General features: G+C 40.9%; 1 protein-coding gene across 2 annotated transcripts; it reads left to right on the top strand.

Annotated features, from left to right (window-relative positions):
- Positions 1-1,231: 1,231 nt before the first annotated feature.
- On the top strand, positions 1,232-26,062 carry POLB (DNA polymerase beta). Of its 2 annotated transcripts, XM_005901764.3 has the most exons (14): positions 1,232-1,438; positions 1,758-1,815; positions 4,655-4,721; positions 8,028-8,102; positions 8,712-8,770; positions 10,531-10,580; positions 13,045-13,096; positions 14,883-14,937; positions 15,035-15,107; positions 17,117-17,187; positions 18,146-18,232; positions 23,991-24,055; positions 24,753-24,892; positions 25,820-26,062. In XM_005901764.3, exons 1-14 carry the CDS (start codon positions 1,378-1,380, stop codon positions 25,912-25,914), a joined length of 1,008 nt encoding a protein of 335 aa, XP_005901826.1. In that variant the 5' UTR covers positions 1,232-1,377; the 3' UTR covers positions 25,915-26,062. The 2 variants fall into 2 exon arrangements, with proteins under 2 accessions (XP_005901826.1, XP_070220250.1); XM_070364149.1 differs by lacking the exons at positions 13,045-13,096; positions 14,883-14,937; positions 15,035-15,107.
- The last annotated feature ends 743 nt before the right edge of the window (positions 26,063-26,805 follow it).

Raw genomic sequence — 26,805 nt, 5'->3', positions numbered from 1 at the left:
CTCCAGGCAAGAACACTGTAGTGGGTTGCCATTTCCTTCTCCAATGCATGAAAGTGAAAAGTGAAAGTGAAGTTGCTCAGTTGTCTGACTCTTCTCGACCCCATGGACTGCGGCCTACCAGGCTCCCGTCCATAGGATTTCCCAGGCAAGAGTACTGGAGTGAAGGTTACCATTGCCTCTCCTTCATTGATGTTAATTATTTTCTAGTCTCCTTTTATACATTTCTCAGATTTTGCTACAGTGTTGATGTATCATTTTGTTAAGTTTTTAATTTATACAGAGAGCAATTGCCTGGCATTGACCGCTGAGTATGAACCTCAGGAGTTACTCTTGTAAATAAAATATTGCTGATGTCACATTTTCACTTCTCAAGCAGACTTGGCAGTTGCATTGCTCATTAGCTAGGTTAAGGCATTGTCAGTGGTTTTTTTCACTTTGGCCCTTAGCACAAATGTGTTACTTGCTCAGTCCTGTCTGACTCTTTGTGACCCCATGGATGCAGCCCACCAGGCTCCTCTGTCCATAGGACTCTCCGGGCAAGAATACTGGAGTAGGTTACCATTTCCTTCTCCACCTAGCACAAATGGAGGGGAATAAAACAAAATATCCTTGGACACTGGTTGGCATATCTGCTAAACAGTCTGGTGTGGAAGGCTGTCCTGGGATCCGTGGGTTTTGTTCCCGGCTCCCGCAGGAGGCTTACCGGAAGCCCTCTGTAACGCGGGCTCACACAAGCATCGGAAAGTAAGTCTGACGCTGGTGTTGCCCCTACTCACACGTAAAGCACGGGATGCATTCGGTAACTCATCATTATACACAGATGGTGTGTATCCTACCCCATCATCTTACATAATCCCATCATCTGAAGTTTTGACTTAAGAATCAAAACACGACTTCCCCTCCTAGGGGGAGGATTGCAGAGAAAGGTACCGGGAAGACAGGTCCAACGCCTTACGTCAGGAATCCTGGCCTTCTCAGAGAAACCCCACTGGCTTATAATCCCGAGGCACCCAGAACCCCACCTCCACACTGAAGCTCCGCTCGGGCTTCCTCCTCCTGGTCCCGAGCACTCCAGGTTCCTTTTACTGGCTCGCCGTGCAAGCCCCGCCCCTGGCCCCACTCCTAACCACGCCCCCACCCACAGGGCTCGGACGAAGCCTCTAGTCCCGCCCTGGCACCGCCCCCAGATCGTGACGTCACTCAGGCGCCGCGCGACGCGCCCCCTGTCAGAGGCGGCCATTGTTCAGCCGGTCGCGGTGGCTTTGCCGCCGCTGGGCTGGTCCTGCCCGCCTCGGCGAGTCCCGGCGTCTCCTCAGAGCTGGGACAGGGGGCTGTCCTGGGCGGTGAGCTCTCCGTGGTCCTCGGGCGCAGGCCGCCATGAGCAAACGGAAGGCGCCGCAGGAGACTCTCAACGGGGGCATCACCGACATGCTCACAGGTTAGTCCGGCGGGCGCCGCCGTCTTTCTCCTTTGCTGCCTTCCCGCCGCCTTCCCTTCCTTCCCTGCCGTCCTGACAGCCCAGGAGGAGTCGGCCGCTCGCAGCGCGGGGTCTTCGGTGCCGGCCTTCGCTCCGCCGCCGGTGTCCGGTTGTCAGCGCTGCTGGGGACCCTCGAGTCGCGCTTGGGCTGCCTTGACCTGGTGTGCCCGCGGGGGATCACTGGTGCTTAAGAGGTTGTTAACGCCTCCTTCCAGGAAACTCGGTTCTTGTTTGTTTACTCGTGGCTCTTGTTCACCCGGACCTCTTGTTGCCTTTTCAGAACTCGCAAACTTTGAGAAGAACGTGAACCAGGCTATCCACAAATACAATGCCTACAGGTGGGACGGTGCAAGCGTTGTCTGGTAGCATGCGTTCTGGGATGTGTGGCAGTTGACGGGGCTGAGGGTCCCCGTGGATATTTGAACCATCTGCAGGAGGAGAAAAAAAAAGCAAGAACTGAGGGTATTGACTTTGGTGGCACCTTCCTGCGATATTTCTGGGAGAATTGGCAGAGCTCTTTAGGATCCGTTTTGATTGGTTCCCAGTTCTGATTGAAAATAGGTTAATAGGTACTTTTCCCCATCAACAAATGTAAATTACTGAAAATGCAGTTTGATTTCAAGCCCTAATGAAAGACAGTGAGGCCTGTGTTGTGAAATGGATGTGGACCAAGGGAATGTTTCCATCTGGTTGGTCAGTGGGTGTTCTGTCGCCTTTTGGATCCCATCCTTGTCCATTTCACCAGGGCCCTTATCCCGGCCATTAATGCCCCATCCATCTGCCTCTGCACCCTTAACCGGGAAGCGTGTCCAGTCCCTCAACTCTTAAGAGCAACAAAGCAGTCTTCTTCATTTTCCTCAGCCCTTGAGCCAGCACCTTTCTCCTTTCTCCACTTTACAGTTAACCTTGAAGAATCTGTGTTCCTTGTCTGGTTTTCTGCGTCCCCAGCCATTCTTTATCTCATTGCACTGTGATTTCCTTCCTGCCGTTTCTCTGAAAGCCTCTCACCCACATCGCATCTTACTGAACTCTCAGTGACGTTCACCTTGACTTCCACAATGGCACAACTTTCTGTTCTTTCTTACCTTTTAATGCCCTTCGCCCTTTTGTCTCACTTCTGTAGTTGGCAGTCTTAGCGTTCTTGGCTTTGCATACCAGTCTGTAACTCCAGATCTGTGCTCACAGAAGTTTTCTCCAGGTTTTCAAGCCTATGTTACCTTTGTCTCTTTGCTTTCAAAACTAAACTCATCTTCCTTCTTTCCTTCCCACTCAACATAACTAAAAACTGTTTACACTTCCTTTCTTTACCTCTTGTGAATTTCTAGGTAAAGTAATTGTACTGTAGTCCACACATTTGATGATCTGAAAATTAGATATCCAGCCCTATATTCTGTTTGAGTCTTAGCAGGTTCAGAGAGGAGGTGTTTGGTCTTGAAGGAGCCCAAAGTGAAAGATAAGTGAGATAAGTGAGAGAAAGAACAATCTAGAGAAAGGAAACAAAATGAGCCATGGCATTGAGACATGAGGGGTATTTCATTTTCTAGGGATTCAGTAATTCAGTTTGTTTACGGGATGTAGTCTGAGTGGGAAATAAGTCTGGAAAAGCAGGTGATGCCTTACACCCCTGAAGGCTCCTCCCCACCCCTCAGTTCCCATACATGTTTCTTTTGATGTGGCCAAAGTATTCTCTGGAAAAATAGTTACCTGATCTTGTCATTCTCCCACATTAAATAATTAAACATTTTCTCTTTCCTTTGATAAAGCCCCAAAGTGTCATGCATACAAAAGGCCTTTCAAGATTTAACCCTTCTTCCCTTTCAGGCTTTGTGTCATAGTGCCAATTATGTGGAACTACTTATCTTTGCTGAAACAATTTCATCCACAGATTGCACTCAACCTACCTTTCCAGACTCATTATCAGTAATATGCTAATAGAGAAATCAGAAGAAATCTAGGTCTAAAGGTTACATGTGCTAGAATAGAATGAAAAACGAAGGTCCAAAGACTATCCAGTACTTACGCTTCACACTTAGAAGTGCTGCTCTGTACGGGCATCAGTGCTTATCTATATTTAGCATTGAAATTATAGGTAGACAGGATACCGTCAGTGAGCTCCCAGGGTGGACCCAGTCTGTCACCACATTACTGAACAGGGTACGTGTAGAGATGGCAAGGATCACGTCAGCGCTTTAAGTGGAACTGAAACGAGAGCGATGAAAAAACAACTGGTACCTGGACACGGGAATACAGCTTTAAGCCATGAATTTTAAAATAACCCTCCATAAGCCAGTTTAGTATGTATTACATACGAATATTAGTTTGAATATTACTGGCTGCACACTTTTTATGAAAGATTATTATGAACAGTTTCTAAAAACTAGCTATTTTAAGGGCTTCCCTGGTGGCTCAGCTGGTAAAGACATCACCTGCTATGCGGGAGACCTGGGTTCGATCCCTGGGCTGGGAAAATCCCCTGGAGAAGGGAAAGGCTACCCACTCCAGTTTTCTGGCCTGGAGAATTCCATGGACTGTATAGTCCATGGGGTTGCAAAGAGTGGGACACAATTGAGTGACTTTCATTTCTCTTCACTTCTGGTGGCTCAGACGGTAAAGAATCTGCCTGCAATGTGGGATACCTGGGTTCGATACCTGGGTTGAGAAGATCCCCTGGAACAGGGCATGGCAACCCACTCTAGTATTCTTGCCTGGAGAATCCCCATGGACAGAGGAGCCTGGTGGACTGCAGTCCATGGGGTCGCAAAGAGTTGGACACAACTGAGTGACTTAGCACATGGCGTATAAATGTATATATGTATGTATAGAGTCAGACACGACTGAGCAACTAAGCACAGGACAGCACAGCTATTTTTTTAAAAAGGCTCAATGATATTTTCCATTTAATCCCCAAAAGGAAAGCCTACTGGTTTCCTAAATCACCCTAGTTTTACATATACGATTAAATTTGTGTTATTCTCAAATGCGAGGATCTTCAGGATACTTCTAAAAGTTAGAGATGTGGATGATCTGTCAGCTCATTGAGTTTTTTAAGTTTTACACAGATGTGGGAAATTAGTTATCTTGGTGAAAGTTTAAGCTGCTTATTTGCTTGTATGTGTAAGAAAAATTAACTGCCTCACTGGATTTCTAATTGGTTTTCCTTTTTTTTTCCCCTTGTAGAAAAGCAGCATCTGTGATAGCAAAGTACCCACACAAAATAAAGAGTGGAGCGGAAGCTAAGAAACTGGTAAGTTTAGTGAGCAAGTTGATCGAAGAGTTCACACATGTACCAGTTTGGTGGTTTCCCACAAAATGAAATTTGCCTCTGAAACTGCCCTTGACCCAAACAGGCAAATTACAGTGCTTTCTTGGAATAATATTAATGCTATCTCAAGCATACTTTTTCAAGCTCCGGGTATGTTTATTGGAGGAGGGTGTGGGTTAAAAAGTTTCTTTAATATATGTAATTACAATTTTCTTTTACTTTGCCATGTATATGTGTGTTCATTTTCACATTGATTTTCAGCTTGAGAGTTAGTCCTTAAGAAGAGTGTGGTGACAGATTGGTACTAGCACATCTGCTCGTTCGCTATTCCTTCTGATGCCCACGTATAGGGATTTCTTTGAGTTAGAGTTACTGTTCCAAGGAGATCTTACTTACTACTAATAAGCTCATGATTAAGCCCCTTTGCATAGTATGGCATTTAGCCCAGTTCTCTGTAATTTCCATGAAACCTTGTAAGCTGGTAGTGTCACAGTTTCTAGAGGTTTACCTGAATCTCTTGGTAATTTGCATTAACATCGCTAACAATATCTTAGGGAAGTCTTATAAAAGATTGTAAATCTTATAAAAGATTGTAAATTCCTCAGGATTAAGGACCATATCTTATGCATTTGTTGTTAAAAATGCCAAACTGACATGACTTTTTGAGAAGTCGAGGTTCTGATAGTTGCCACCTTCTTTTATTCTTTACCTGCCTGTGTAGGTCTCACGAAAGCCCTCTGGAATTTAGGTATTAGTATCTGACTGTCCTTGATTTTCTCATGAGAGCCTGTAGCGTGTGACCGATAACTGCTCTTTTATTTTCACTTGTCAGAGTTATAACCTTAGCATCAATCTTACCCGTCTTACGACTGACAGATCCGCAGTGATTACGTGTCACGTGTCCACCTTTTGTTTATTACTCACAAGTTGTGCTCGGGGTTTTTAAATCCCTGTGCCATTAACAGTTCTCAACTTCAGTAAACCAGACAGACTAGCCTAACACGTTTTAAATACCTTGGACTTTAATTCCGAGTTTCTCTCTTGGACTGACCCAGTTTTACCACTTGTGCTTCCCTTCTATCACCTTGAATTTCTTTCTTTATGGTAATTGCAGATAGCCTGCTCATTTGTTAGAGGCAAACTTTTCACAAGTTCTGATACATCTCATCCCAAATCTGAGCTCATGATATATCTCTAACAAAAATGTAGAAATACCCAAAATTCCTTTTGCATAAGACTGGATTTTCACTGTTAATTTAAAAAGCACAGACCTACTCTCTGGCACATGTGAGTGCTTCTCAGTAATCTAGAAACCTGAAATTTCCAGAATGAGAGTTTTGCCTTTTGTTCCTTAATGTTTGGTTTAGAAAGTAACTTAGGCCAAAACTGCTTCAGATCTATGTGTATCTTTTGCTTTAGGAGATGAGAAACGCTAGCAGTTTCCCCTTTTTGTTCTACTTTTATTTACTCCTACCTATATTTGCTATTTTCAGAGCTTGACTATGCGTTCAGTGGTCTTTGGACACTTATTTAAACGTTAAATCAATTAAGAATATAGAAGGGTGAACTTCAGGCTAAGAGACAGTAGGAAATAACTGGCACATGTCATAATTGTTGAACACAACTAAAAAGGACCAATAAACATGAAGAAAAGTTCGACTTCACTAGTACATCAAAGTTGCAAATTCAATTATATAGTGCCCACCAAATTATCAAATACAGTGTGGACAAATGTGGGGAGAAAGATACTCATTTATTGCTGATTGAAGTGTTGGTTATTTATAGCTTTTCTGAAGGATGTTGAGGCAGAATGTTGGCAAAATGTGTGTGTGTGTGTGTGTGTTTTGTCCCAGCAGTTCCACTTTGAGCAGTTCATCCTGAGGAAACCAGTAGAGAGATATTTATACAAGGATTCACTAGCTCATAAATTTTGAGCATCTGTATGCCAGGTATTCATCCGGGTGCTAGAGATAAAGCAGTGAAAAGATAGAATTTCTGCTGTCTTAGAGCTTATATTCTAGAGCAGTGCTGTGCAGTATATATTTACTGAACGTGAGTCACATTTAGCTAATGAGCTCTCATTGCTGTTGAGTCGCTAAAGTCGTGTCCAACTCTTTGTGACCCCGTGGACTGTAGCCCACCAGGCTCCTTTCTCCATGGAATTTTCCAGGCGAGAATACTGGAGTAGGTTGCCATTTCCTTCTCTAGTGGATCTTCCCAACCCAGGAATTGAACTTGCAACTCCTGCATTGGCAGGCAGATTCTTTACCACTGTGCCACCAGGGAAGCCCAGTGAGCTCTTAAAATGTGGCTAATGTGACTGAGGAATTTATGATTTTGATTAATGTAAACTTAAGTAGTCACATGGAGCTGGTCACTGTCACATTGGCCTGTGCAGTTCACTGCATTGGTTCTCAAAGTGTGGTACCCAGACCAGCAGCCTCTGCATTGCCTGGGAACTTGTTAGAAATGCAGTCTGTTGCATTAGAAACTCTAGGGCAGGACATGGCATGCTGTGTTTTAACACGTTCCCCAGGTGGTGCTGGGGTATGCAGAAGCTTGAGAAAGCTTCCTCTGTTCCAAAGGAAGTCCACAACAGCATTGTTATAATATCAGAAATTGGAACCATCCAAATGTTCTCCTATAGGGCATTTTTAAGTAAATTATCATACGTTCGTACAGTGAAACACTACGAAGTCATTAAAGTGGTTGTAGTTATATTTATTTATTGGTACATGAATTTGTTCATGATGTAGTTTTAAGTCAAAGCACTTTACAAAGCAGTATGATTCTATTTTTGTAAGAAAAAAGTAGGTATATATACACACATATATATATACACTTGTAAATATACATACACAGGTAACTTTGCATGTCTATATATGTGTATGTGTATATACTGACTGCAAAAAAGTCAGTATATAGCAGATGTTAAGTGGCAAGATTATAGTTTATTTTAATTTTCAGAGTGATGAAATTAACAAATGACGCTAATATTTTTCTTTATTCAGCTCTGTAGTTTCTAATTTTTCTATGACAAAAGTTAATTTTTTAAAAAGAAAGTCATTTAAAATTGTCTTAATAGGGCTTTTCATTTGGCAGTCATTTAAGCATTTTGTCTTTGGGAGAATATATATATTTTTTTACTGGTGCTCAATTACCTGTGTCCTTTGGAAAATGATCATGTAATGGTCATTGGTTTTTCATTTCTCATTTTTTACTTTGTCTTCTAGGGATTTGGTAAGCATTATATTTATGTGACTTTTGTATTTTTTATTTTCTATGTAGCCTGGAGTAGGAACAAAAATTGCTGAAAAAATTGATGAGTTTTTAGCTACTGGAAAATTGCGTAAACTGGAAAAGGTAAAATTTTTACTCATTTGTTTATTTGATAATTATGACAGCTATCATGTAGCACCATTGCAGAGTAGGTGATATCATCCCCCTCCATGAGACTCCGTAGGTTAAGGAAGGAGCAGTTTATGGCTCTCTAAGTGTCCTGTATTTTAACTTTTAAATATTGCTCCTCTAAAATGTTCACTTATTTTATGTGACATTTAAGAGACTGTTACCCTCTGTAAAAGGATTATTTCTTTATTTTCATTACCAGTTAGAAGGGAGATTATAAACTTAAACTAAGCGATTGTTATCTTTTAGAGTTTTTAATCCTTAAATCCTCCCAAGCATTTTTTATGGTTTTATTTTATTCTGATGATAGTAATTGTATCACTTCTGGACTTTTATGAATAAGCCTTTAAAAAATATTGGATGAATGAGAAATGAGCCATCTTCATCTGCTTCCTTACTCACTTGTAACCACTGAGGTTGTACATGAATACTTCTGCACGGGTTATCCAGGCAAATGTAATGGCCCTTAATAAGTCTCTAAGCAGACTAGTGTATTTCTAGTAAGATCGTTTGAGTCTTCAAAGCATTCCTAAATCATTGTTAGACTTTTTTTTTCCCTTAAAGATTCGGCAGGATGATACGAGTTCATCCATCAATTTCCTGACTCGAGTTAGTGGCATTGGGTAAGAATTCTTTTTTAAGCAGATACAGTCATAGGGTTGGTTTAATTTTTTGTGTGTCAGCTGAACTAAAGAAGTTGCTGTTTCCCTTTAAAACCTGTGCCTCGCCACCTCTGTGCCTCTGCCCACGTACTTCGCTCTTCCATACTTTACATGTTTGAAACTGGTTCTTCAGTTGCTGCCTTGACTCTAGGAGTGCCATTCAAGACCTGTCAGCTCCCTGATGAATCCAGTTTGAGTCCCCAGCCAGAAATACTCTTTCCTTCCTCTGAGCTCCGTTAGCACTTGTTCTGTGGGCATATTATCACTCCCTCCAAATTATGTCTCTTCTGCCTCTCTGGTTATATTTATCTTAAACATTTAAAATGCCTTTTTTTTTTTTTTTTTTCCTGTAGCACAGTGCATATGAGTTTCGAACAAGCAGTCAAGTATTTCTTAATGGAGGCACCTTTATCTTAAATTTGATACTCAATAGAGTAAAGATTGACACCAAAATGTTAACACTTTACTTAATTATTGTCTTGATGGATTGAGGCATAGGTATATGATGATTGTTTCTTAATGGCAGCATTTTCCATAAAAGTTCATTTAAAATACATTAAATTCCTAAACCTAGTATATAGAAAAGGAGCATAACTCTTTGGGGCCCCAAAACAATTAACAGTATAAAATGTTAGCATTTGTTTTACAGAGTGTCTGTTACATTGTTCTTTTTCCAGGCAAGAAAGCTGAGTACAGAAACTGAGGTAGCTGTGGCAGGGTCAGAATCAGGGCCCAGGTCTCCGAGCTTTCAATTCAGATTTATTATTTCTGTGCCGTGTTGCCTTCCTGATATGAATATCAGGTTCTGTACCACACAGTTTCTGTACCAAGGCTCTTTGTCATTAAAATCTCAGTTTATTTATCATCTGAGAGGCCTTCCCTCATCACCCAATCTAAAGAAGACCAGCCATTCTGTCATAGTACCCTGTTCTAATTCATCTACCTGGTATTTTCTTTGTTTATATATCTCTTTATTGTCTCTCTCTACCTACTGGAGCGTCAATAGGGAAGAGCAGGGCCCTTACTTGTCTTATTCCTGCAGTAGTTTCAGCACCTAGAGGAGTATCTGACCCATAATAAGCCCTTATTAAATCTCATTTGCAAGAATGAATAGTTTTCAAGGGCCTGTATGTCTGGTTTATGAGTAAAGTAGATAGGTGTCATGACACCTAGCTGCTTGGATGTCTTTTTCATGTCTAAGTTCATGACTATCTTCCTAGATTAAGGCTTCAAGGATTTGAACATTACCAAAGTAACCACTTTGGGCTTTTGGGCTTCCCTGGTAGCTCAGCTGGTAAAGAATCTGCCTGCAGTGCAGGAGACTCCAATTCAATTCCTGGTTTGGGAAGATCCCCTGGAGAAGGATAGGCTACCCACTCCAGTATTCTTGGGCTTCCCTGGTGGCTCAGCTGGTAAAAAATCTGCCTGCAATGTGGGAGACCTGGGTTTGATCCCTGGGTTGGGAAGATCCCCTGGAGAAGGGAATGGCTACCCACTCCAGTATTCTGACCTGGAGGATTCCACAGACTGTATAGTCCATGGGGTCGCCAAGAGTCAGACACGACTGAGCGACTTTCACAAAGTAACCACACAATAGTTAGCAGGTCTTTTTTAGCTCACCAGTAACTTTTATGTTTGACAAGAGACGATATCACTGGTTATTTGTTATAAGGATCCTGAGTTTCACTTGATATTGAGATGATGTTTTTCTTTCTTTGTAGTCCATCTGCTGCAAGGAAGTTTGTAGATGAAGGAATTAAGACATTAGAAGGTGAGTCTGTACAGTTGGTCTCTACTTTCAGGTCAGATATGGTCCTGAAGGACCAGTGATGCTCTAACAAACTGAAACTTGGGAAAAAAAACCTTTCTCAATTAGTAGATACAAATGATGTGCATGCTCAATCCTCAGTCCTGTCTGACTCTGCAACCTCATGAACTGCAGCCTGCCAGGTTCCTCTGTCCATGGAATTTTCCAGGCAAGAATACTGGAGTAGGTTGTCATTTCCTACTGCAGGGAGATATGAATGATAAGATTTTCTTTTTAACTATACAGTAGAGAATAGATGTAAAATGTAGTTTGTATTCCCATTTTAACTGTGTTTTGTTCTATAATTCAGAAGAAAATCAAGAAGAGCAAGGGGTGGCGTCTTGATTTAAAGATACTAACTTCACTTGCAGATTTTTAGATGATTTAAATTGCTTTTTTTTAAAATAAAATTTTAGACCATGGAAATCCTGTACATTCAGCCTAAAAACCAAGTCATGTATATTGAGAAAAATTCTGTTAAGAGGCTTGTAATTCTTATTGAAGGAATTTTTGCTTTCAAAGAAGTGATAAAAATAGAAGTCAAGTAATTGTAAAACATTTTCCTTAAACCTAATATAGCAATCTTTTAAGCATAATCTATCTCTTCATGCTTTCAAGGGTATGTACTATATTGATTCATTACAGTCCATCTCTGGCATTTGGGGATAAATATTTGTGGGCTCAACTATTTATAAGCAACCCTAATGATTAGGTGGACAGAGATTTTGGAGACTGACCTGGGATTGCATCCAGTTTCCACCAGTTTCTTAGAATAGATGACTGTGATGCTCCAGGTTCTCAGCTACAAGATAGTTTTGTAGTATCTCATGTGATTTAATGCAGTAATGTCTATAAAAACTTAGTAAAGTGCTTGATCCCTAAAAATAATAACTGACTCTCAAAAGGTATGACTAATCAGTCATACTATTAAGTTGAGAATTTGTGTGAATCTCACAGCTAAGAGTGAACTTGTTCTATACCTGCATCTCATGGAGGGTTAGTGCTTTTCTGCGTGTGGCATATATCATTTATCTGAGTAAAATATTGGTTAAGGAGGCCAAGAGTTTGTTCCTCAGAGGTATTCAGTTGCATCACTTGGGAGTGTCAAGGATCTATAGTGATGGTTTTAGATGATTTCACTGTTCACAGATACATAATGTAATAGCTGTGGGATCTCTCTATATAACAAACTCTATTTCTGTTGCGTTTTCAATCATATACTTGGATTTTGTGTGCACAAAGCTATGATAAATATTCCATGCTCAATGTGTCATAAAGGTGCTTATCTTCCTCCATTTTATATCTCCAGAGAGAATTTGTGAACATCAGGTGACCATTTTGTTGTTGTTGTTCAGTTGGTAAAGCTGTGTTGGACTCTGTGACCTCATGTGTTGTAGCCCCCTGGGCTCCTCTGTCCTTGGGATTTTCCAGGCGAGAATACTGAAGTGGGTAACCGTTTTCTTCTCCAGGGGATCTTCCTGACTCAAGGGTTGAACCTGTGTTTCCTGCATTGGCGATCAGATTCTTTACCACTGAGCCCCTAGGAAAGCCCAGGGACAACCATAGGCATTGCTTCTGAATCATACTTATCTTCTCATTTCTTTAATAAGGCTCCTGCCTGTGCTCATACCCATGAAGGGACCATCCAGATGGATCTGAGTCACTTTCAGTTTAAGACATGACAGTTTTTCTGATTAAAAAATGACAGTGATACCACTCCTTTCAACAGAATTTTTAGCACAGTGGCTGCACAAATCAGTACACAAAGAGTATTAATTCACTGAAAGAGTGAATGAACAAATGAACAGTATGAATGAACTTCTGTGGCTGCTGTTAATTATAAATTAAGCAATATAAGTCCTTAGAAGGGTGGTGGCCACCACTGGTGGCTCAGTGGTAAAGATCCCACCTGCCAGTGCAGGAGACATGGGTTCAACTCCTGGTCCAGGAAGATTTCCTGGAGGAAGAAATGGCAACCCACTCCAGTATTCTTGCCAGGAATACCCCATGAACAAAGGAGCCTTTCAAGCTATACTCCATGGGGTTGAAAAGAGTTGGACCCAACTTAGCGACTGGACAACAATAGAAGGTCCTTACAAGGCTGCTTTTTGCTGTACTCAGTGAAAGTTTGTGTAATCTTGATATGTTTTATGTACTGTTTTATATAACTATAACTGAAATTCTGACTCAGTAAATAAAAATGATTATGAAATCAACTGTCAGGTTTTACTACATTGACTTGAAGTCACCTTTATCGAGTCTTTAGTATCTGAAAGTTGTTTTCATTGTCTTTTCAAAGTCATTCCAGTGTTTCTCTAGGTAGCCCTTTGAAGAAAGGATCACTGAATTTAGCATTTTTCCCCAAAAAATTGGAAAATGTTTTTTTTCCCAGAAATTAGCACCTTAACTTTATTTATCTTCTATACAGATCTCAGAAAAAATGAAGATAAATTGAACCATCATCAACGAATTGGGCTAAAGTAAGATAGCAAATTTTCTTTCGACACTTGAAGTGTAAAAGTAAAAAAATTTATAGCCATTCTTCTGTACTCCTTAAGTCTTCAGACTTAGCTAAACACAAATCATTTTACTGTTCAGAAACATTAAGGTTGTTGCATACTCCTGTAGAAGGTATCCTTGTATTCACACGTGGTGTGTGTGTGTGTGTGTGTGTGTGTGTGTTTTGGTTCCCTCATTCCCTTGACTTTGGCTGAGAACTTCCTCTTAAAATACACAGAATGGAGGGTGTCAGTCAGTCAGGGTGTTTATTTCTTGCATACATTGTTGAAAGTACTGCACTCTGCGTGAAGTTAGGGTACAGACAGGTTCAGTGTAGCTCTCAAGAATTTTAGTCTGCCTGAGAAGATGGGCCATGACTGTGAAACACTTTAAGTTTTTAAAAAAGGAATAGGAAAAAAAACCCCAAACACCTAAATAACAGAATAGGAATAACTAGTAGACATGTCATCTGTCAGCATGGGTAATTTCTTTGTCAGGTGTGAAATACAGAACCCCCTCCTTTCTAACTATTTATAGCATGTAGTACATTAGCCATATCTACCCTAAGCTTGTATCTGCTCTGATCTTGTCTCGTTGGCCATTCAGTCCTAATAACTTTCTGAACTTGCCTGATGATGCCTTAGCACAATATTTGAAAATTTATCCTGACCTTCCAAAACTTCAAATCAGTGAGACATCAGGATGATGTGGTTCCCATTCTCCTTGCACGTACATAGTAAATGGACACCTTCTGAAGAACTTGCTTGTTGTGAGAATTGGTTTTGAACAGTTTATTTATCATTCTTGGATGTTACTTAATACTAAGATAATGCTCAGTGGTAAAGAATCTGCCTGCCAGTGCAGAAGATGTGGATTTGATCCCTGGTCTGGAAAGGTCTCCTGGAGAAGGAGTTGGTAACCCACTCAGTTGGATTGCCAACTCAGTCAGTTATTTTTGCCTGGAAAATCCCATGGACAGACGAGCCTGGGGTCCATGGGGTTGCAAAGAGTCGGACACAGCTTAGTGACTGAACAACAACAATGTTTTAATAACGTTATTGAAATATCATTTCATATACCATATACTTTACCCACATAAAGGTATACAAGTCAGTGAGTTTTTTAAGTATATTCCCAGAGTTGTACAACCATCACTATAGTCAATCCCCAGAAGAGCCCAAACCATTAGTGGTCACTCTCCATTTCTCTCTAGCTGCCCTTCCTTCCCCCAGCCCCTGGCAACCACTGTTCTATTTTCTGTGTCTATAGATTTGGCTATTCTGGATATTTCATGTAAATGAAATAATATAATATTTGGCCTTTTGTGACTAACTTTCACTTAGCATAATGTCTCAGTTCATCCATATTGTAGGATCATATTTTAAAATATTTATACAAGTATTTTTCAGGATTTAAAAGCAGTAAATTGCAATCCCTGAATTTGCCGGTAGGGAGCAGTCTAACTTGAATCCATACTAACTTAAATATATGTATTTACTCTTGAAATGTGAAGTTTATTTAAAATGAATTTGAATGGAATATCTGCAATATCAGTTAGTGTGACACTTAAGGATTTTGATCCAAGTTAAGGAGTAAACCTTTCCTCACACTGCCTCTCCCCACCCCCCACAATTTTACTGTTAATGAATTTTCATCTTGATTTTTTAAATATTTGCTTGTATAAAGATGCTCGATAAAGTAAACAGTTTAATGTTAAGATTTAAATTTTACAAAAAAATCTTTTGTCTACTTATTTTGTCTTTAAAGATATTTTGAGGACTTTGAGAAAAGAATTCCTCGTGAAGAAATGTTACAAATGCAAGTAAGAGTGCCCTGAATTATATTCTTTAATTAGAATTTAGAATTTCACTTGGTGAAAAGCCATTTTTAGAATACTAACTTAATTTTTCTTCTATTAGGATATTGTACTAAGTGAAGTTAAAAAAGTGGATTCTGAATACATTGCTACAGTCTGTGGCAGTTTCAGAAGAGGTAACATACTTCCTAATCTTAGGTTATTCATGCCTTGATGTTAAAATTGGCTAATGTATACAAAAAACATGGATTAAAAAGATGTAACTTGTTTTACTTCATAGATTTGCTAAGACCTCATAGTATTAGCTAAGTTTATTTGTGTATAAATGGGAATATATGAGTAAATGAGAGGAAGTTCATGCTGATTTTATGATAGGGTGGGTTTTTTCCTGCTGTTTTGGTTTCTGGGCTGCGTTGGGTCTTCATGGCTGCACGTGGCCTTCGATAGTTGCAGCGAGTGGCAGCCCCTCCCGGTGGCAAGCAGGCTTCTTGTCTCGGTGGTTTCTCTTGTCCCAGCGCACGGGTTCTAGGCGTGCAGACTCAGTGGTTGTAGCACACGGCTAAGTTGTTCCATGACCTGTGGGATCTTCCCAGACAGGGATCAAACCCATGTCCCTTGCATTGGCAGGCGAACTCTTAACCACTGGACCACTGGGGAAGTCCAGCATGGGCTTTTTTGATGACCAATTTTAATAAAATTTATAACATAATTTTATTATAATATTATAAAGAACCTGCCTGCCAGTGCAAGAGACATAAGAAACATGGTTTTGATCCCTGGGTCAGGAAGATCCCCTGGAGGAGGGCATGGCAATCCACTCCAGTATTCGTGCCTGGAGAATCCCATGGACAGAGAAGGGCAGGCTACATACAGTCCATAGGGTCACAAGGAGTCAGACACAACTGAAGTGACTTTGCACTCACATAACATAATTTTAGGTGTATTAAGTACTAGTAGTTGTTGTCTGGCCAGATGCTAGTGAAGCTTTGGGTAGGTTTTTGCTTCTTGTTTTACTTCAGTTTTCAAAGTTTTCTATAATGAATCAAAGTTTAATGTCTCAGGAACACCAGTTTAAAACCAGTTCTCAAAACAACCAGGTTCTTTAGATCTTGATTTACTATGTGAATATGAGCAAAGTAAGAACCACTCAATCCAAAATTTTGGAAGAGTAACCTGAAATTTAAAATTGTTATTTTTGATCAGTTGTGTCTAACTCATTGTGACCCCATGGACTGCAGCACATCAGGCTTCCCTGTCCTTCACCATCTCCTGGAGCTTGTTCAAACTCACATCCGTTGAATTCGGTGATACCATCCAACTATCTCATTCTCTGTCATCCCCTTCTCCTCCTGCCTTCAATCTTTCCCAGCATCAGGATCTTTTCTAATGAGTCCGCTCTTTGCATCAGGTGGCCAAAGTATTGGAGCTTCAGCATCAGTCTTTCCAATGAATATTCAGGACTAATTTCCTTTAGGATTGACTGGTTTGATCTCCTTGCAGTCCAAGGGACCCTCAAGAGTCTTTCGGACACCATGTTTCAAAAGCATCAATTCTTTGGTGCTCAGCCTTCTTTATGATCCAACCTAGTTTACCCCTATTATCTTACAAAGTTGAAATTGAAAAACTTTATATAAACTTTGGAATAGATGTCTGACTAAATCCATGGCCACCTCTAGAGTTTTGGTTAGGCAGTGGTAATAGACTGTCAGGAATTCTCTGGGCAGCTGCTCAGATAGTCTAGTATTCTCATCTATGATGCCGTAATAGTAATGGTTACCAGTATTCTTTAAATGAATGCATTCGTAAGAATTGAAGTGAATTTTCTGATTAATACAGAGTTATATTGTTTGTTTGAGAGTCTTAGACATTTATTTGTATTTTTAAAGCTATATTTATTGTTATCATTATTGAGTAATTTCTTAGCTGCATTTTTAATAACATAACTAATTGTATACAATGCATATCTAATGTCATTTACTGTTGTTATCTGAGATTCTGGTGTTTACATCAATAAACCTGAATACTTGGACAGAAAGTTGAAGTTTTTTAACTAATTCTGAATGTGAAACACAGTGAAATAGAAAGTTAAGCAGTAAGAATGTCTATGTGTCGTCACCTCAGTTCAATATCTGCCTCACTGATACGTTTACGAGGGGAGCTCCATGCATGTTTTTTGCTGTTACAGGTGCAGAGTCCAGTGGTGACATGGATGTCCTTCTCACCCATCCAAGCTTTACCTCTGAGTCAGCCAAACAGGTACCTCTGAACTTATAGGCAAAGGTGATCAGTCTTACACAGCAATGAATATCATTTTCTAAGAGACAGTTGGGTATTTTCAGAACGAGTTTTTGTTTTAATCTTTCTGAAAGTCAGTTGAATCATTTTGTACTGATTGAATTCTGTGAAAGGCAAAAAGTAAATTGTTGAAAGGAATGCATGTTGTTTTTCCACAGAGAACTGACAGAACAGCCTGAGATTTGAAAGAGATGAGATTTAATAAGATACTGCCAGAATCATTTATTGCCTAGCATAGATACTTTAGAAATATCCAGTATAATGTTCAGGCTTTAACATAGAAATATTTTGCTATTAAAAATATTGTATTAAGAAACTTTACCTCTATTAGAAGACCCATGAAGGCAAATGTTTTTTATTTTGAAATATATACCTTTTAAATGGAGAAGGCAATGGCACCCCACTCCAGTACTCTTGCCTGGAAAATCCCATGGGCGGAGGAGCCTGGTGGGCTGCAGTCCTTGGGGTCGCTAAGAGTCGGACACGACTGAGCGACTTCACTTTCTCTTTTCACTTTCATGCATTGGAGAAGGAAATGGCAAACCACTCCAGTGTTCTTACCTGGAGAATCCCAGGGACGGGGAGGCCTGATGGGCTGCCGTCTATGGGGTCACACAGAGTTGGACACGACTGCAGTGGCTTAGCATAGCATAGCATAGCATACCTTTTAAAGATAAGCAGGTAATTTTTTTTATGAAACAGGTAAAGACAAATGATGTCTGTTTGGAGGTGTCATGGTATTCATGAAAAGCAGTGGTTTCATTTGATAAGGTGAATTTTCTGTTAGAAGAAAAATTAGAGCATAGGAAAACTAGGCATTTATGCAGAGAGCATCAGAAAACTCATGTTAAAAATGCTTTCTTGCTCTAACAGAGTAATTGCTTTTTTTTTTTTCTTACCCCTGATTATGATTCTACAGCCCAAACTGTTACATCGTGTTGTGGAGCAGTTACAAAAGGTCCGTTTCATTACAGACACTCTGTCAAAGGGTGAAACAAAGTTCATGGTGAGTACTTGCTTGACTTAACACATTGGAAAAACAAGTGTGGTGACCTCGAGGTAGCTTAGTGTCCATCAGTAAATAGGACATTCTGGACCTTGGAGGGGATATATTCTCTAATCTGAGAATATTTTAGTAAAGAGTTTGTTCAGAATTCCCCACTTGTAAATAATCTGTGCCATTGGAATAGGTGGTGGTGGTTTTTGTTCAGTCACTAAGTTGTGACTCTCTGAAGCCCTGTGGTCTGCAGCACACCAGGCTTCCCTGTCCTTCGGTATCTCCCGTATTTTGCTCAAAATCATGTCCATTGAGTCACTGATACCATCCAACCATCTCATCCTCTGTCACCCTCTTCTCCTCCTGCCTTCAATCTTTCCCAGCATCAGGGTGTTTTCTAGTGAGTCGGCTCTTCGCATCAGGTGGCCAAAGCATTGGAACTTCAGCTTCAACATAAGTCCTTTCAAAGAGTATTCAGGGTTGATTTCCTTTAGGATTGACTGGTTGAATCTCCTTGCTGTCCAGGGGATTTTCAAGAGTCTTCTCCAGCACCACAGTTAGAAAGCATCAGTTCTTCAGTGCTCAGCCTTCTTTATGGTCCAATTCTCAAATCCGTACATGGCTACTGGAAAAAACCATAACTTTAACTATACGGACCTTTGTCAGCAAAGTAATGTCTTAGCTTTTAATATAGTATCTAGGTTTGTCATAGCTTTTTCTTCCAAGGAGCAAGCATCTTTTAATTTCATGGCTGCAGTCACCATCCACAGTGATTTTGGAGCCCAAGAAAATAGTATCTGCCACTGTTTCCACTTTTTTCTCATCTATTTGCCATGAAGTGATGGGACCAGATGCCATGATCTTAGTTTTTTGAATATTGATTCTTAAGCCAGCTTTTTCACTCTCTTCTTTTACCCTCATCAAGATAATGGGATAGGTAATTAGGCATAATCTGCTCTTTTTAAAATATCCATAATGACTTTGACACATTATATTTTTTTCCCTAAAATAGCAAATACTCTTTGACTCAGAATGTATTAATAAGTGAGATTAGAATTGTCTGAAGAGTATTATCTGTGACAGCACGAAAGAAAGAAGGCATCAGAGTCAGTGATGGAACGTCCAGGGGAAGAGCCATGCAGTGTGAGATGGTAGGTAAGGGAGCAGCACCTGCAGAGCATCACTGAGAAACCCGCTGCTACGGACCATTGAAGTCCTGTGGTCTTCCTGGGGAATTAAGACTCAAGGACTCAAGACAAATGGCCAGTGGATCAAAAACAGATTAATAAATGGTCCTGTGTAGAAACTGGAGGCAGGGAGAAATCCTAGGGCTAAGGCAACAAACCGCCTTCGTCTGCTGCTCCCTTAAATATAGCATGCGGACCCTGTCTTCTCCATGCTCCCTTTTTTGTGAGCTGTGCAACTGAAAGGAAAGAGCCTGTACTTCTGGAGCGTGGATTAGGCTAAAATTAGCAAGAGTCTCAGCATGTAGATTTGACAGCTTAGCTGAAAGTAGAAGATGGTTGAGACAGAAAATTGAAATGCCACGTCATTTAGAAACTAGGCCGTGGCTGCCAGGGCCTGGGCAGGGTGGCAGGGAGGTGGGAGGGAGTGCCCAGTGGGGACAGCGTCAGCTGCAGGTGATGATACAGTTCTGCAGATGAGTGGTGGTGATGGCTACACCGTGTGAGTTGCTCTGTGCTGTTGAACTACATGCTTAAAAATGGTCCATCTTGTGTAATTTAATCACATGTGCAGAAAACGTCATTAAGTTCAGCATGGTGATTTTAATGGGCTGTGAGAGTATATTGTCTAAGTTGGCCACACTTTATCAATATTTTCAAAAGAACTTTGGGAAAGGTAAAAATAAAAATCGCCATCAGTTTTAGGAAATTAAATTTTTATTGATTCTCCTGAGTCTGTCAGGTTTTGAGCTTTTAACTCTGTGTCCAAAAGTGTATGCACCCAAGATATTAATTAAAAATAGGGTTTGTATGTGCCCTATGAACATTCTTTGGAATTTGGCTTGTCTTTAATTCCCTCAAAATGAATGTGCACAAACTTTATATTTAAAGAACATTCAGTCAGATAAAATTCTAAAAATAATAAGTGCTGGACAAGTTTGTGGTTTTTTGTTTTGTTTTTGAGTAGTAAGAAAGTGTCCTGGTATGCCTGCGCATATTTGGGGACTCTTGTGGCCTAACCGGCTTCCCACAGTAGTCATGTTTGTGAAAGGCAGTGAGCTGTCTCCTGGGGGACTGCACCAGCTGCTTTCAGAATTAGCCACCAGGAAGGTGTTTATTCAATAAAAAAAGCAGAAGCATTTTTTTACAGTCTGAACAGCATTCTGCTGTGCCCAAAGAGACCCAGAGGGCAGACCAGCAGAGGCTGTAGTACTCCGGCTAGCAAGAATACAAGGACAGATTATCAGCTGCTGGGCTGGGTGTAAACTGCAAAAAGAGGTGGGCAGCCAAGTTCATGAATGCTGAGAGTTGCTGATGATAGTGGAATTCCTAGTAGCTTCTCAAAGAGAATCCTTTGCTAGGAAGGTCATGGGCAGCCAAATGCTGCAGAGTCAGCCAGGTCAGCCTTTACAGAACCTGTGCTGTGGGAGAGGCAGGGCCACTCACCCATCCTGGGTACGGGCTTGGTGGGAATCTTGGCTGTCTCTTGCCTTCCCAACCTCATATATATCTGGCAGCACATGTACAGATCTTGCTAGAAAGGGAATCCTCCCAAACCGATTCCCAGAAGAAAACAGGCTGAGAAATAAGAAAGCAGGTTTTTTTTTGTTTGTTTGCTTTTAAAGTATAGAAGACTTTAATGACCGTAAGATCAAGAGACTAAGGCCTTTTTGTTGTGACATAAGCATCCGTCTAAGTGGGTTTGTGTATTAAGTTCAGGCACTGTCATATGCTTCATGTATTTACTGAAGCTTAGAAAAGGCCGTGTGTGAGCCTGCTGTCTTGACCTTTGTCGTTCATATTTGTTAGGATGAGAAGCACTCCAGGTCAACTCTGAACTCGTTTTGTTTTGGAGGCAGCAAGAAGTGGCAGAGCCGGGGGTGGGGTGGGGTGGGCGTGCTGCATGTGGTGAGTGGGTCTGGGTACGGGGTGAACGGCCTGAGCGCCACTGCCAGTTCTTTGTGCGATGTTGGCAAGTTGCTTTACTCCTGTAAGGCTTTAATTTTCTTATCTATAAAATGGTATCCTTGCCCTCTGTCAAAGGACTCTCATGCAGGTTAGATTTAGGCCATATACGTGGAAACTTTGAAGCGTCTGTACAAATATCTTTTGAAGATATGGAATCTTTGAAGAGTTGTGCAGAGTGTTATACTAGGATAACATATAATAATAATATAAAAATAGTGTGTTTCTGTTTGGAAATAGATCGGTGAGAGGAAGGCAGTAGTCTAGAAGGTATAAAATTGGGGAACAGAAGAAGGGATGGACAGAGAGAGGGTGGTGCTGTGAAAGAACAAAATGGGGAGAGGGGTATCAGTCAGATGAGAGGCTGTATTCAGTCAGTTCACCAAATGTGGTGTTTAGCATCGCAGCGTCCTAGGCTCTGCCCCAGGAGCATGGGACAGATGAGTGAATTTAAGTGGCGCTTTTATTTGAGGGGCGTGGAAGGGATTGCTTGTCAACAGTGAATATATTAAGTAGGTAAGTTGCATGGTAGGTTAAGATAGTGTGTGCTCAGTCACTTCAGTCGTGTCAGACTCTTTGCAACCCTGTGGACTGTAGCCTACCAGGCCCCTCTCTCCACGGGATTCTTCAGGCAAGAATACTGGAGTGGGTTGCCCTGTCCTCCAGGGGATCTTCCCGACCCAGGAATCAAACCCAGGTCTCTTACATCTCCTGCATTGGCAGGCGGGTTCTTTACCACTAGTATCATCTAGGGAGTTCAGGAGAAGGTATTAAATAGGATGGCCTTACTGAGATGACACCCGGGGAGAGGCTTGAGGTGAGGGAGTTAGCCCAGCAGATCTCTGCAGGGAGAGACAGCAGGCAGGAGTCAGGGCAGTGACTCTGGGCACAGAACATTAGTGAAGATCACCAAAGAAGCTTTAAGATCTCTGGGTTTCTGAAAGGAAATTGGCTGCAAAATGAATTCAGCTTATAAAGTAGAATAAACTCCACTCTATATCAATCCAGTTGATTTCAGAATATCTTGTTGTTATAATCGCTGACTAAATAGTTTGAAAGATACAACCTTCTCTGTGTTTTTAAAGTTATCTTTAAAACATGAATTCCTTTAAACTAATAGTAATCAAACCTTAGGAAAGTCAGGGTTATTCAGATCTTCTTGTGGACTCATGGTCTTTAGTTAATTCAACTGTTCTTCCTGTGAATATAATAACATTTGGAAGAAAAACCAATTTCCTCTGCATTTAGATACCTTTTTATATAGATGAGTAGCACTCATATTTTAGCGTTTTTGTGCAGGTTTGGCCTCAGAAGATGCTTTCCTGTGATCACAGTGAGGATTTCAGGGGACACTAGGAGAAACCTAGGCCACACTAGAGGAATGGAAGGGGCTTTATTTCAGTCGGTCAGCACGGAACTACCTCATTGAGATGCCAAACAAACTAATCCACTCACTCTAATAAAGAGTTTATAGTGATACAGAGAAACCTTTAACACCAGCACTTCAGAAAAAGTGCAGGAAATAAAAGTTAGCCTTGAGGAAAGGAACAAAGCCATTAGATGAAATCCTGTTCCTGACGTGACAGACAGCAAGATCATTGCCCAATTCCTCAAAGCTCCATATCTGCAAGGTAATTCCATCTGAAGGTTGAGTTGTAACTTGTTAGTGCCTGAGAAGGTAGGTTTCATATTTGAAGATAAACAGGATTCGTTAATCTCTCAGCCAGAGGAGTTGCTAAAGAAAATAACCATTTTAGATTTTGATGTTTATGTGTTGCTGAGTGAAATGTATGACTTTTAGTGACGTGTGAACCAGCTCGACTGCCCTTCAGAACCGGAAGCTTGTAACTTGTGTATTTTTCTCAGAATGTGGCGTTTGAAGCTTTAAATTTGAAAAATGGCGATGTTTTTCTTTTTTACATATTTTACATATGGGTTGTTGCCCAGCCCACAAACTTCCCCCATTTTTCTGGAAAAGGAAACGATAACAAAACAGACCTTGATAATTGTTGTTTAAAAACTACCAAAGTATAATGAAAACTCCCCTATAGAGAAAGAATAAAGCGGTCCTCTATCTTTTAGTTTTTTCCTTAATTGTATTCTCTCTGTCTTCTCTAATTTCTGGAAGATACCTCCAACTTCCAGTTCTTCTATAATATTTTTTATTTTGATTTAAATCCTTTCCTAGAGTTTTCTTTTTCTGTAGCATTCTGTCCTTGTATCATGGATAAATATCTGTAATCTGAGAAGATTACTGATAGCTTTTGTGTGTGTTTTCGTCTCCCTGAATAATCATTGTTTCTTCCAAGTTGCTTTTTTCTGTTTGTTCTGGTCTGTCTTTCGTGCTTTCCTTGATTATTTTCCTGTTTAGAGTCACAAAAAGCCAGATGAACCATCATCTGCTGTTTCCTTTGGTTCTTTAGTAATCGTGAAGGATTACAGTACAAAGCGGGTGATAATATGTAGAGCACAGAGAAGTTAAGTTACAGGTTTTCACAGTTCTAAAACCACCTCCGTTTAAAGCGAAAGTAACTTCACACTTAACAATACTTGATTAGAATTAAGCCTGAAGTGTTTTTAAAAAATCTTTTAAACATTATTTTAAATATCCATTTTAGGGTGTTTGCCAGCTTCCCAGTAAAAACGATGAAAAGGAATATCCACACAGGAGAATTGATATCAGGTATTGCTCAAAATTTGTTGCTCACCTATTAACTTCTTTCTTTTCTCCTTTCCCCCCCTCCCTCTCTATATCTTGGAATTTGCATAAATATCCAGGATCCCTTTTCATTCTGCAGTTCCATGCTACTGCTAAGTCATTTCAGTCATGTCCAACTCTTTGTGGCCCTGTGGACTGTAGCCTGCCAGGCTTCTCTGTCCAGGGGATTCTCCAGGCAAGAATACTGGAGTGGGTTGCCGTTTCCTTCTCCAGGGGATCTTCCGGACCCTGTTTCTTACTTCTCCTGCATTGGCAGGTGGATTCTTCACCACTAGCACCCCCTGGGAAGCCCCTGAAGTGCCATTCTTGCAATAGACAGTTTGGCCTGAAAGTATGTAAAGAGTAACACTATCCACAGAACCTGCTTTATCATCTCTGGATTTGCCTCTTGATAAGGTGCCTTCCACAGCATGAGGTGGATCCTGCTGGGGAAGGTGGTCCTGAGACCATCTTTGGGTTTGTCCACACCCCATGCAGAGTGTAGTTTACTGAAGCCTGAACTAACTGCACGGTTGAGGTCATTTGAATGGTCCTAGTGATGGTGGTCTCTTTAGGTTATTGGACTGCACAGGCTTGTGTTGTGCCTTACTGATTATGAGTCCTGTTTTTGCTAAGTTTGAAATGCATAGTAAAGGATTGCTCGATTGTTTATTTTGTTTAGGTTGATACCCAAGGATCAGTATTACTGCGGTGTCCTCTATTTCACTGGGAGTGATATTTTCAATAAGAATATGAGAGCTCATGCCCTAGAAAAAGGCTTCACAATCAATGAATACACAATCCGTCCCCTGGGTGTCACTGGTGAGTATTTGTGTCTGCATCGGAGATAATCCCAGTCATCTGGATATTTTGGTTTAGCAACTTTGGTTTTTCTAAGAGCCTTTAAGTAACCATGGTAGTTAATTGTAGATTCTTTAGAATTGTTAGTCCCTCAGGCAACAAAGAAAGCTTTGCTCCATAGGTGTTCCCAGGCCCTCAGCTCTAGTTGACAAGATTTCTGTGTTAGAATGGATTAAATTCTTTCTACTTCCGTGGTTAGTAAAAAAAGAAAAAACTCTTATTGATCTAAAGGATTTTTGTTTTCTTAAATGTACCTCCAAGATTTCTGAAAAACTCAGGTGTTACTCCTTTCCGTGTCAGGCCAAACTTGGTAGCTTTGACTCCAAACTTTCAAAGTTTAAAGAGTAAGAATTGCTTAGTCTGTTTTATGGATCTTGTTAACATTTCACAGTATATTTATTATGTGGTCTACTGTGATCTACTAGGAGAGTGAAGATTTCGTCTTTTTGTCCTAAAACTGTAAAGTAGGGCCGTGCTTCTCACGTGTCAGTGGGTGTACAGACCACGTGGGACCCTCCCTAAATGCAGGTTTCACTTCAGTGGGCTTTGCGGACTGCTGCACTGCTAGTCCAGGGGCTGTGCTGAGTTACAGAGGAGCTCACTGGGGTCTTTTCTCTGGCACAGTGGAGATCCAGCAGAGAGGAGAGCCATGGATTAGGGTCACTTCAAAGGGCCAGAGTTGAGGTATTCAGGTTCGTCGTGTAGCGCTGGTGATAACGTGTGTGGCAAAGCGTGACCAGAAGCTCTTGAGGGAGGTCTTTTTAAGTCCCTTATGGACTATTTTCTTTTCCCTCTGAAAGCAAGTCCTATTGAGCTCTCCATCCTGACCCCTCTGTAACTGAGCTCCAGAACTAGCTCACGAGGAAGGTCTTTTGTCCCTCCTTGCAGGCGTTGCCGGGGAGCCCCTGCCCGTGGACAGTGAGAAGGACATCTTCGACTACATCCAGTGGAAATACCGTGAGCCCAAGGACCGAAGCGAGTGAGGCCCATCCTCCCCGGCACAGCCCAATCAGAGTCTTAATTTATTTCTTAAGCTTTGCTATGTAAGGGTCTGTGGTGTTTTTAAGTAACTATTTCTTCTTCATGCCGTAGCCTGCACTATAGTCAATAAAACCTCTTGTATGATTATCAGCTGTGATCTAGTTCTTACTTTATTAGCAAACGTTTAAATTTATATATTCTGTTCATGACTGCACTTTACTAAGGGTCAGTAGAGAGAATTAAGAGATGAGATGATAACAAATCTTAAATGGGGATTTTTATTTTCTCATTTCCTGCCCTTATGTTATAAACTACATTACCTCATTACCTTTCCTCCTGTTTACTGATTATAAATTAGTTAAGGTGCACCCAGGGGCCAGCCTCTGGAAGAGGGTTCAGGCTTTTTTAGAGATTAGAGAACTTCATAAATTTAACTTTTTTCTTTGCTTGACCCATATTTGATTTTGTTATAAATACTTATAAACTAAAGAACAGATGTGTGGTTTATCTCTTAAATGAAATCTGTAGCAATTGATTGTAATCCACCAGAAAGAACTTCCCTAATTAAGTTCATTCCGGTCACTCAGTCGTGTCCGACTCTCTGTGACCCGTGGACGGCAGCGCACCAGGCTGCCCCGTCCTTCACTGTTTCCTGGAGCTTGCGCAAACTCACGTCCATTGCGTCGGTGACGCCATCCAACCATCTCGTCCTCTGTCACCCCCTTCTCCTGCCTTTAATCTTTCCCTGCATCAGGTTCTTTTCCAACATGCACCCATTTGTATCAAATATGACCATTTAAACTTCAAATAGACAAGATTTCACTTTTTTCCCCTTGTTTTCCTCCAGTGTAACTTTTGAGTACAGATGGTCAGGCACTCCTTGAAAGCCCAAG

Source organism: Bos mutus, chromosome 27 (assembly GCF_027580195.1).
Source record: "Bos mutus isolate GX-2022 chromosome 27, NWIPB_WYAK_1.1, whole genome shotgun sequence".
Lineage (NCBI taxonomy): Eukaryota > Metazoa > Chordata > Mammalia > Artiodactyla > Bovidae > Bos > Bos mutus.
The sequence above is the reverse complement of the archived record's forward strand: the minus strand, read 5'-3'. Positions and strand labels throughout refer to the sequence as shown.

Coding starts and splice junctions, on each gene's coding strand:
- POLB (XM_005901764.3), top strand. CDS start 1,378: ATGAGCAAACGGAAGGCGCCGCAGGAGACTCTCAACGGGGGCATCACC. Junction 8,771..10,530: donor ACTCGAGTTAGTGGCATTGG/GTAAGAATTCTT, acceptor CTTTCTTTGTAG/TCCATCTGCTGCAAGGAAGT. Junction 10,581..13,044: donor AGGAATTAAGACATTAGAAG/GTGAGTCTGTAC, acceptor TCTTCTATACAG/ATCTCAGAAAAAATGAAGAT.